Here is a 12,573-nt window from a genome sequence, read left to right on the forward strand (position 1 = left end):
TTTTCAAGTTTCAAGTTTCAAGTTGAAACAAGTCATGTGATGCTGTACTGCATCATCTGCCCTTTCAACACTCGTGTGATAAATGAGAAGACCCGCTGATGTAGTATGAAAGTGAAATGTCTTTCCTACTTGCCCAATATACCATTTCAGCTGCTCAGTGGGCTTAATTTGTTGTATGTGTTGTTTCATAATGCACAGATGTTTTCAGTGGGTGACAGGTCAGGACTCCAGGTTAACCTTTAAAACCTCCATAATGTATACTTTAGTCTAAATAACTGGTGTCCTTAGAGATGTGAAAGACTGACATGATCTGATTTGGGTTTTTTTACTCTAAATGATGACCTCTGCTATTTTATAATACACACATTCTTCCATTGTCGCCATGAAGATATTCAGAAAGGTGGTGACTCTCTGCTCCCCTGTGCCAGTTCATCTCATTATAGCTCGAATGATCCACAGGTGTGCTTTAGCAGCATTACATCCAGTTTTGTTGCCCAAATTTCTATCACTAGCAACTAGTATATATGTGTGTGTGTGTGTGTGTTTATGTGCGTTATTTCACACAGTGTACCTGCTTGTCTTTCCCCCAACATAAAACACTGCTGATCTCTGTAATGGTACAGGTGCTCAATATTAAGCTATTAATCCTGCCACCATGATGCTATTACAGTAAATGATTAAACATTAAACAGAGGTTAATCAGAAATGCGGATGTAATCATTTGCATATCCCGATCTCATTTAGCAATTTTTGTGCTTACAACGCAACTGTACGATGATGGACATCCAATTTCATTCAAGGAGGAAATGTGTGATACTTAATGAACCACATAATGAGTTATGGTGACAGAACGATGAAATAATCAGGAGTGAAAAAAAAAATAAATATTCAAAATATTGCAACTATCCTCTGCACCTTAGATGACCTCTGTTAAATGAATTACAATTCTTTTTTTTCCTTCCACTCGTATCTGTTTATATGAGTTTGGGTAAGGGGGGGGGGGTGATGGTGATGTAACATCGCTACAGAGGTGTCAAACACCGAACTACCTCCATGGAGGGTGTCTGAACACCTGGTGTGTGTGTGTGTGTGCTTGTACGTGTGTGGATAAAGACAGAAGCGCCTTCTGCACTCCAGATGTGGACTTGACAAGTTTATTAGCCATTCTTGTGTTAAACAAACCCCATCCCTGAGGTGGGAGACAGAGAAAGGACTGATTCTACACATTAGGCCTCATTCGCTACGCCTGCTTATTCAAGCCTGCATGAGCCCCATCTGTCTCTGGGTCTCTCTGTCACTCTCTTTCTGTAGCACACACACATGCACATACATGCTTTCCCCCCTCTCACACTTGACTGCAGGCTTGCTTTTTCACACACACTGGCACGCACCCATAGGAGAGAATAAGGGCGTGAATTTTCTTTTCACCTGCTTTTGATGTTACAGAATCAGAATCTTCTCTTAAATATTGCCTTTATTCAGTCTGTCTGTTGAATTAGATGCATACTTATACTATATAATTATTTATTATATGTTCTCTCTCTCTATCTCTCTCAGCGATGCCACCAGGAAGCCCAGGTCCAATCACACGCCATGAATCGTCTGACAGCCTGGCGTCGGACCACAGCTGCCCAGAGGATGAGGAGTGGCTCTCTCAGGTAATAAGTCTGTGAGATATAGACATTTAGCCTGTTCACAGTCATGTTAAAGTCTAATAAATGGGCATTTATACATTTTCTTTCTTTTCACTTGTATGTGGTGCTCATATTTGGATATGGACGATCACAATCAGTGTTTCTTTCAGTTGTACACAGTCTGTGCTCCCATGAATACTGCTGGATCAGTTAACTATTACTTGATTACATGCCTGTGTTTTGAGAACTTTTACAAACCCCATCTTTGAAACCAAATAGGGTTAGAGTTGACATGCTGTCCTTCAATTCATCCATTCATTCATCCATCCATCCATAGTATGCCTCCTAACAAAGTTACATCTGTCTCTGCAAGAATCCAGTGTTCATTTTATTCTAGTTTTGACACTAATTTTGCCTCCTGATACTTGTCTTATACCCACTTACACACACACTAGCCCAAATTGTTCGCAGTATTTGGTCAAGCCATGAAAAATCCAGCACATTCACCCTGGTCTTTTCAGCTTGGTTAACCCTCATAGCACTCATCTCTGGTGTCGGCAGGTAACCAACTACATTTTCACCATCAATAATTCCACTGCATGCATAATTGATTGGTTAAAATGCACCCCACTTAGCTCGCAGAAGCCCTGGTTCGTATCTGCCATGATAGTTTGCCAGAAGCAAAACTATCTATTGCACTAACCTGTACTTTTGGTGAATTCCTGTTAGAGCAGCAGTACCGATGCATTCGTCAGTGTTTGGAGATGTAAGCATACACTTAGGTGGAAGTAAAGCTTGTGGAAAATTCCAAACTATCAGTAAATTTAAGATACAACCTCCACCAACCTAAAATGTGCAATTCTAGATGAGTTACACAGGGTTTGTACGCCTAGCAGATATCAAGGAAAACTAGCTTGTTGGATTGAGAAATGCTAAATACATATAGGCTGTATTGAATTAGCGGCTAAGTACTGCCTCATGGATTTCATTAGATCATATCAGGGGCCTTCATTAGATTATCAGCGGGCATTGTGGCGTTGGGTTGGGATTTGGGATTGATCGGCCATCCCCTAATGAAATGTGAGGTTTGTGACCCTCCATGTCAGTACTCAAGCTTGCTGCAATGCAGTGCCATTTGCTGCCTATCAGTGTCAGTTGCTCTTCAGCTGGCTGTCAGCAGAGAACAAAACCTCCTGTCCAAGTCAGGTCTTTATTCTGTCAGTTTGGTTGTGATAGAGAGGGTGTGACATACAGTACATAGTAAGTTGATGGATGGACAAGGTGGACCAGTGTTTCCTAATACAAAAATAAATGTGCTGCAGTCATTGTGCATAATTATAGGCATAGGGTTCCCCCTCACTATATATGTTCATTTATAGTGAGGGGGGTTGTTGATATATTAGTTTTTTTATACACTTGCTGTGGATACAATGTTATTATTATATTACATTATATTATATGATGCCAAGGTATTCCTAAAATACAGCAAACATCATGCTAATGGGTCCCAGAGAAAAACGCCAAGGTGCCATAGATGTTGATCTAGAATGCTTGGACTAAGTGACAACATTTTGTGCGTTCTTGGTTGTGGTAGCATGTTAGCATATGTGTCAATTACGTGACTTGTGGTAGATGGTTGACATGCTAGTGTAGACCACATTTATGTCGTTTATCCACCTATGAAATATGTTAACACTTAAATTTAAAAAAGCATCACTATTAATATTAGCTAAAAGCTTTTAGGAGCACCTTCTCACTGAGTTACTAGTTACCATGGGCATGTCACAATGTACGTTATTGCTTTAAAGAAACAATCTATCTAGTGCGATTGCCTTGTTCCTTTTAAATAGGTTGTGAGATACTGAGGCTAATGTCACCATGATGCACTGTAATTACATGTTTTTGTATTTACCGACTCTAATATTGCAATTTATTTGTTTTTTTTTTAACATACAAGAAGGAAACATGAACTGTGGAGTTGATCCTCTACTACACTGTTGGTGAGAAGTAACTAGAAACTTGCTAAGGTATTGACATCAGACACCATGGAGGAATAGAGCCCTGGTCCCCACAGCAAGCACAGGTCATGTAACAGGTCATCATGCTGAATGATTTCTGTACTGGGCAGCACTACAGTACTTTTTATGTTGGATGGAGGGTGTGGATATTGGCTCTCTAGCCCATCTAGTGATTCAAAGGTTTATTACAAGACGGCAGTGTCCATACTATTTTTAGCATGCAAACTTAGGTCAGTTGGGTGCTAGAGGCAATGAGAGGACTTTTGTCTGATCTTCTGATCTAATTTGGTGGTCCTGTCTAAGGTGTGCATAGGCTATACAGACAATTTGACATCAGCATGTGACTGGCCCGACAAGTCTGGAAGAGGAGGAGTATTGTGGGTTGACACTGGACTGTAACATCTGGACCCTGAATCCCACTGCAAAGAGAACAGACTGGCAGCTGTTTGGCTCTGCGGCTGGGCGTGACATTGATGGTGTTAACTGGCAAAGCAGACACGCACGCAAAGTGACAATCCTCCTCACTCCTTCTGTGGCCTAATTTCTGCAGCTGTGATGGAACACATATTAAAAAAAGTGTATGTGATTATATATATGCTTATAACGTGTTTGTCTGTAAACATACTAGAATTAAGAGGGAGATGTTGGCACCTGCCAGCCAGAGCAGAGTGAGACTGTGATCTAAGTGCTGGGCTGAGGTGAGAGACAGACATGTGTGAAGTAAAGAAAATGAAATGTGAACAGTGAGACACCAAGAGGCGTGTTGAGTGCTGCAGGGATTTGGAAAGTCACAGTTAGCGTGGCAGAGCGGTGAAAGAGGGAGTCCAATGTAGGAGACGGTTAGTCAGTGAATTTAAGCCCGAGGAGATGTAGAATAGAGGAGGCAGTAATAGTCCTATGTTCATGACTCACCCACTCTTAGTCTTCTCCTATCCTACTTCCAGGCAGCATTAGTGCCACTCAGCCCAGGCGTCCATGGAATGCCTGCCATACCAGTGCCATCTTATTCTCCCAATAGACCTCCCTTCAAACTCGCCGCCACTCTGTTGCTAGTGTCACACGTATATTAACCCTCTGGGAAGGCTTCCCATCATGCCGCCAGCACACAGAAGACCTTTACAAGTTCCGACATCATCATCAGACTTTCAGTGGTACAGCAAGCTTTTAGTTGGATGTCATGTAACTGAGTTCAGGTGGGTACTGTGTTGGGTATTGGCACAATGATTGACACCACCCTGTGAAATGCATCAATGATGACTCTCAAGACTGGCTGCTGTTCATGGTCATAAAATAGATGAGCTGGGTCTCTTTTAAGAGGTTGGCTTTGTTTTCTTTCCTTTTTGTTTCTTTAAAGTCTTGCAGTTAGTCGTAAGTCATAGAATGCCAGTCTGATGGATGTTTGGTAAACCACGTTGGACTTAATGGAAGTTTTGCACAGACATTCATCTCTTCTCTGATTGCCTGGTTTTTCCTCTAGTTTCTCCATTATATGAGCGTTTATGGTTTTTGGGTTGAAAATCCTTGACAACCATTGGATGGGGTAATACAGTTACAGTAATATTGGCTATAAGTTACTCTCATTTAGCCAATATTTGCATGGCAGCGAGCTAACTAAAACGAGCATTTAAATGTTGTATAAACATTAAATTCTGACAAAACCATCTAATGACTTTCCCATCACTATTAGCTGTACTTGACCTATTTTGCAAATTAAAAGGTAAGATGAATGGATTAGAAGTGTCCCACAGGATCCATGTTGTTGGCTAACAACATATTTACCTTTATCTAGCAAAAAGCAGGTAACAAAAGGAAGTGTCCAGAAATCAGTCTGTGCAGGAGTTGTGTTCATTATGATAGCTGTGCATTTGCTATTGGGGCTCATGCTTTGAAGGTCAGCTCTGTTGTGGATTTCCTGTTTATCACAAGATGCTGTTGCTACTTCCTGCAGGTGATTAATCACACTTGAAAGTTTATTATGCGGCTGTGCCTCACAGGATCACCTCGAAGCATTTCACAACTAGATAAAAGAAGAAGGATTTTGTCATTTGTATTTAAAGAAGCTTTCAAAATGCCCTTGTTGCGGTGTTGTATAGAGTTTGTCGAAGATCCTGCAAGCTACTGATTACAAATTACAAAAGATTCTCTATATCCTCAGGTGGAAATCGTAACCCACACTGGGCCCCACCGCCGCCTATGGATGGGCCCCCAGTTTCAGTTCAAGACTATTCATCCTTCTGGCCAGACCACAGTCATCTCCTCCTCGTCTTCAGTGCTTCAGTCCCAAGGCCCCACCGACGTCCAACAGCCCCTATTGGACTTTGACACAGATGACCTGGATCTCCACAGCCTCAGGTACTTTAAAAGCCACCATGTTCAGTTTGAATAAATGAGGAGCCTGTCACTGTAATTATCCTATCCTACTTCTGTCCACTAGAAGTTATCCTAATATCCTCATAATCATATATTTTACCATAATTATCCTTTAACAGTGGGCAGCTTTACATTTGATCACTAAAGCAACAAACCAATTCTCCCCTCGTGGCTTCCTGGGACCAGATCCAGTCAGATGTCACTGAATGTGTGCAATTTCTGTGTGCAGGATCCAGCCTGTGCGTTCAGAGCCTGTCAGCATGCCCGGCTCATCAAGGTTGGTGGCTGATCGCCGAGGACAGACCAACATCATGGACGCCGGATCAGGTAGGGAACTTAACCACCTCTTCTACTCTTCTACACATTGTGGTGCTGGTCATTGTACGTCCATCAATTCCATCAGTGGAGATTGTGTTGATTGTGGTGGGGTCACTGTGGACGTATATGCATCCTACATTCACTTAACACAGCAGATCTAGAAACAGATGAGTTAATGGCAAAATGTTCAAACCTGAGACACTAGTAGCATTGTGCTATTATATGTGACATTTCATTTCCTGCTTCACAAGTAAAATGTGTGTAAAATGGTATTGTCTACCAGAACAATCCCACTCAGGCGGATTATCATTTACACTCCGCACCTTACTTCTTTCTATTGTTATGCGTAGTGCCACTGTCTGAATGTAGCAGCCATTTGACAGGATTGATTTGACTCCATGTGATTGTAATAGCAAAGCTTCTTTAATCTGGTTATGATGTTTTTCTAATCCAATCACAATCAGATGAAAGGATTTCCTTTGAAAATATGTCTTCTCCTTTCTGAGTATAATACTGTTAGTTGGTGAGTTGTGTGAATGTCTGTGCTGTAAGCCAGGTATTCACTGCCAGTGAGGGAATCATTACTTACTGCGTGACATTATATCCTGTTGCCGCGTGTTTGATAAAGGAGATAGAGGAGCGGCTGTGGCGTCTGTGGCATTATCTGCTCCGTCTTGTGACAGAGCCGTCACTCATCTGATCTGCCCTCACACTGACACAGAGCCACCGGGTTTTTTTTTGTCTTCATTCAGGTGTCAGGAAATATTTACAGCTCGTGTCACAAAAAGGTGTGTCACAAATAGTTTTAAACATCTGATTCTTGTTTTGTTTTGTTTCCCCGTTCTTTGGAGCACATTCAAGCATAAACAGATGACTGCAGATAAAGTTTGACCGATTTTTATTCGAGTCACTTGCTGCTACATTCTTGCTTTGCAGTTTTAAAGTAAATAATATGCCGCTCTACCTGCCATCATCACAGAGCCAGTTAAAGCTTTGTTTAAGCTTTTTAAAATCTACCCAATTATTACTTTATAATCTACACACAATTTTTGCTTTAGTAAAAAAGCAAACGTTATGTTGATGGCTACTGTGAAGCCACAATACATAGCCTGCCTAATCTGTAATATTCTGCAGATTATTGTAATCTATTTCTAGTAGTAGTCAAGCAGCTCATCTGGCTAGCATCACTTCATCAGCTAAAGATTTGAGAGGTATCCAAATTGTTGTGACATAACTTTGCTACATGTAGGCTTGATTTATGCTTTTTCAAGTCTACACTGTAGCAACGTGTGCACCTTCAGCAGCTATGTGTCATTATAACACAGCAACAACTTTCACAGGCTTTTTTTCCTTCTACACATTGTGGCTGCTGAACTATGTTGTGCTTTGTGCTAATAAAAGACAACAAGTTGTCAGATTTACCTCTTAACATCCTAAAATTTCTTGTCTTTGTCTCTTAGTTTTCAGAGGAGCTAAATGCATACAGCAGGGATGCGTTGGTTCAGCACAGAATCATAAACTGTGCTAAAACTAAATAACAAAGCACAAATCCAATAGTCCTGTAGTGTTTGAGTAACAGACTGCCTCAAGTGGGCCCTATGAATAACTAGTTGGAAACAAATTCAATGTCTGATAATATCTATTTATAATATCTGTCTGAGGAGACAATTGCTTTGGCTTAAAAGGTTTTGTTGGTTTAAGCCTGATTGAATGAACAAAGATTTGGAGACGTTTCATGGGCTGTTGTGATGAATTATACAGACACATAGCAGCTGTGTATGGACCAGTGGGACATGTGTCTTTAACCTGTATGCTTCTACCTTCACCTGTTAAACTACAGCGCTGATCCTCTGACCTTCACTCTTCTTCCACTTCCATCTGTCTTCCTCTCTCTGCCAAGAGCTGTATCTGTGTTTCTTCTGTCTCCAGCCCGTGTCCTCTGTGTTTTCAATTTCTCTACTCACTGGTTCATAGCACAGAGAGAGAGAAAGCCAGGAGGACAAAACCCGGCCGAGGGATAAAGGTGATGCTTATCTGTGTGTGTGCGCAGGGAGGGTTCAGTGTTGTGTCCTGCCACTGCCATGGCGCCGCCTCTTATCATGCACACACATCACTTTTGTCTCACCCTCTGAAGAATACGCTTGTGTGACGCAGAACTTTATGACAAGCAATATGCGTTTTCAAGGCCGGAGGTCCGGAGGAGCTGGTAATTGATGCAAAGTGACTGAATTCTGACACTTCTCAGTGCACCTCAGCCCTTTGGATGTAATGATACTGACTTTTAAATGATAACAGTGATGTTTTTGGGCTTTGGTCTGTAACATGTATCTATGAATTAGTATTAATATGCAAAAAAAATGTTTTATAGATAATTATAAGTGTAGACTCTGATCAAAAGTGACTTTTGTGCCCCTAGTTAAAAAGCTAAATATTATATAAGCATATTTGTGTGATGAAGACTGCATCATGCACACCACAAAATGCCTAAATTAACCCATCTAACCAATAACCCAAGTTTGCATTTTATATATTAGAAAAAGCACACGTAAAATGCATAACTCCATGTGACACAACACCTGGAAAGCATCAATTGCCATCAAATGTGAAGGGTCCAAACTCTTTTTAATGGGACTGACTGATTTATAGTGGTATTACTACTAGTGCCGATCCATTTTGGTACCTCAGAGCACATCCAGGTAGGACAGTACTACACAGTACAATGGTTAGTCAGATGTAGTCACATTAGCAGCTGAACGCCATTTGAATAATAACATTAATTCATCAACAACCTCATAGACCTCTGCAGATAATTAATTCAGGTGTAATGTGCTTCAAGGTGCTTATCACAGAGACTTTGCATCAGAGTCAATAACATATTGGTAGAAAACAAATTTAGCATGATCCACCTTGGTAATCAGGACAGTATCCATAGCAACGGATCAGCAGTGTGCTCTGTGGCAGAATGTCAGGATTAATCAATCAGAACTGAGCATTCACTGTGGCTATATACTAACTAGTGGCTTTAACATTTTACACTACTAGAGATGACAGTAATAGCACACAGCAACCAGGGGATCATAAAAAAAAGTAAAATATCAATAAATTCATATTTGCATGCCCACACGTTTAAATATACCCTGGCATGTTCTCTTCATAATGTACATTTTGTGGTTTCCAGCCTTTACTGTTAAACTAAAAGTGTCTCTTCCAGAGTCCCCAGGCAAAGTGAGGCCATAAAGCTACAGTGACTCACTTACAGTCAGTCAGTCTCCCCAGTGTCTGCTCCCATCTTATCTCAGCCCATACACTCTGCTTATCTCTGCCCTCCCCGAGGTGATGGGACGCCGTCTGCAAGGCGCACGCACGCGCACCCACACACACACACACACACTGTTGTACAGTGCTTCCAGTCGTGACTTTTTGACTCAGCATATCTGTCTTTTATGGAGGGGACAGAGGAGCACAACAGCAATGCTACTGTCTCACTTTCCACCAGCTGTAATACACAGGATCAATGTGTAACTGTTATCAATACCCCCATCTGCACCCCAGGCCGTACTATAGTGTGTGTGTTTGTGTGTGTGGAGGCGGCTTGAATCCCAGCTAGACTACACAGTGGCATTTTGTGGCCCAGGAGGTCATATCAAGAAAGAAAGAAAAGGAGACAGACCTGAAAAAGAGATAACACCAAGACTGAAAGAAAGAGTATTTAATCTTACCTGTGTGTGTGTGTGCGCACTGATAACTCTCCCAGTCCTCCTCCACTAGTTGTGTTTTGACTGTGCGCTGAATCTACCCTTCTCCGCAACAGGAAACAACAATAAAACACCCGTCTACTTCAGCCATTTTGTTGTTTTTGTTGTTGTCATCCTTAAGCGCATGTCCCTGTACTTTGTCGCCACGTCTCTGCCTCTGTGTTTGTCTCCATCTGTGTGTGTGTGTGTGATTTATCTGTGGCGGTGAATCAGTGATAGTGTGTCAGCTGCCGGCAAAGCAGAGCAGGCAGGACGAGATGAAGCTGGCTTATCACAGAATGCTGAAGACACTTCAGAGACCTGCTGGACTTTTGTCAATTGTTTGTGTGTGTGTGTACGTGTGTGTGCCTTGATTGAGACAGTAAGTCGGTCAACATCATAAGCCACCAACAGAGCGTTCAAATATCACAGTCAGCTTCAGTAATCAATACTGTGTGCCCTCTCTTCATCTGACCCTGCCTGTGTACAGGCATGTATTTGTATACTGACTCCAGTGTAGTGTGTGTCAGTCCATTAGCAACATCCTGTAAAGCAGTGAGTTAATCAGTGTGGGATCAGCAGCTATCAGCCATTAGCCACATCCACCCCACATTATCACAGCTCACTTACTAGCACTGTCTGTGCGTGTGTGCGCACGTGTATGTGCTGTGTTAATTTCACACTAAAATAAGATGTGTTGAGCCTCCAGGAGACAGTCATAAGTCTCTTTTTTTATTTAAGAAGTTTGTTCATTCTTATTTAAATAAGAATGAATGCTCCCTTGTTTCAATCCACTGCTGTAATTCGAGCATGTGTTCCTCCTTTGGCTGCTGTCTTTCATTTATTGACTATTGAAAATGCACAAATAAACACAAAAACATTTGGGTTGAATTACACAAATACATTTTTAGTCTTTTGTAATCAATATCTAAAACTTTCCTCATGTCATATGAAATAAACATCAACTTCACGAAAACAAATCAGGTACATTTTATACGCTCTACGCCGGTGTCCGATGCAGTCAGATTAACTCGATCCAGATAATGCTCAGTGCTCCACACAGTGATTTTCAAATCTCTAAACTTTTAGTCTTTGTTTTCTTACTGAGTATTGGTGGGTCTCTAGCACTTTTGCTAGCACTTTTCAGTGAGACTAACTACTCTAGTCCTGTTCTTGCCGCTCAATCAATTACAGAGCTAAATCGAAAGTTTGTTTTCATCATAATTTCTCTTCCACTCTATAATATTATAAAACTGCTGTCTAAAAAATGCAACCTGGTCAAACGGTCAGTAGAAGTGTGCATAATTGGAAATCAATGAAGTAAAGCAGGCACAAACGCTTAAATGTTTCTCCCATTCTTGTATGTCGGTGTGTGTATGAGTGTGTGCACCTGTTAGCATCACCAACACAGTGTCCCCTTGTCCTGATGACCCACCGCCTCCTCACCACCGTCAGCACCACCCTGAGGCGAGAAGGGGCTTTCCCCCGAGTTATTGTTCTCACTGAGGCAGGAGCAGGAATAAAGAGGGGTGGCATGAATGACTGAATAAAAAAAAAGGATGGGAGCTTTGCAGACCCTACACACACACACAGAAATGCACTCAGACACATACTTTGCCCCCTTCTCTCCTCCCCTTCATACCTGAGCAGCCATTTAAAAGACTAGGCACCTGTGCTGTGGTATTCTGTCTCTCTTTCCTTTTCTAATACACACATACCCAGTAACCTACACCCCACAATTACCTGCCTGCTTCATAAAGGGCCCTTGTATTTTTGTGCTATAGTGGTCACACTGACAACAGTGATCACGTAGGCCAGAAAGATTCCTGGCCATCCGATCTCTTTCCTTAAAGACAAATACCCTCATTTCCTGTGACCCCCTTCCCCACTCCCCCCACCGCCAAATCCTCCACCCTCTCCATTCTTCCTCTCACAATTTTATTTCCATCAATAGGCACCTTTGTCACCTTGCTGCCACTCTGCCCCTCCACCCATCCTGTCCATCGCCTTGGGGTGTGTTTGGTGACCCGTCGGCCGGTGACAGGACATAAGAGCCAATCTCCGCAGTCATTGATGCTCCTTTTTATTGTTATCACCGCCAATCAGGCGGAGGGAAGCAGTGAGTTTTTATCAGGAAACAAAAGAAAGAGGAAAATAATCTGCTGCAAAAAATCAGAAAGAAAAGCAGGCCAAGTAAAGATGGGAAACATAAGTGACACATGTAAATGTGCTGCTTCGGAATTCTATGAATATATCCTTGAAGTTTGGGATGAAAAGGCCCGACACTGTAGCTCGAAACATCTTAAGTTGTTTTGAAATGAAGTGAAATGTATACATGATTATAGTTTTACTTTCAGTGAGTATAATTTGCATAGGCAAATTTCAGAATGTTGCTGCTTTATTCCACTTGTGTTGTGTTACAGTACAATGAAAAGACGAGGCAAATTTCAAGTTAAAGAGAAGGCAGGGAGTCTGTGCTTGTCAGACGCACCCTGAACG

The 12,573-nt window shown here is 41.8% G+C and overlaps 1 protein-coding gene across 1 annotated transcript in view; it reads left to right on the forward strand.

Annotated features, from left to right (window-relative positions):
* The window catches only part of bcas3 (BCAS3 microtubule associated cell migration factor), a 275,077-nt gene that overhangs the window by 93,615 nt on the left and 168,889 nt on the right, over positions 1–12,573 (forward strand). The window contains exons 20-22 of the mRNA XM_028420472.1: positions 1,558–1,658; positions 5,808–6,004; positions 6,252–6,349. Coding sequence (XP_028276273.1) covers positions 1,558–1,658; positions 5,808–6,004; positions 6,252–6,349 — 396 coding nt within the window. The remainder of the gene's footprint in view (positions 1–1,557; positions 1,659–5,807; positions 6,005–6,251; positions 6,350–12,573) is intronic.

Source organism: Parambassis ranga, chromosome 13 (genome assembly GCF_900634625.1).
Source record: "Parambassis ranga chromosome 13, fParRan2.1, whole genome shotgun sequence".
Taxonomy (NCBI): Eukaryota; Metazoa; Chordata; class Actinopteri; family Ambassidae; genus Parambassis; species Parambassis ranga.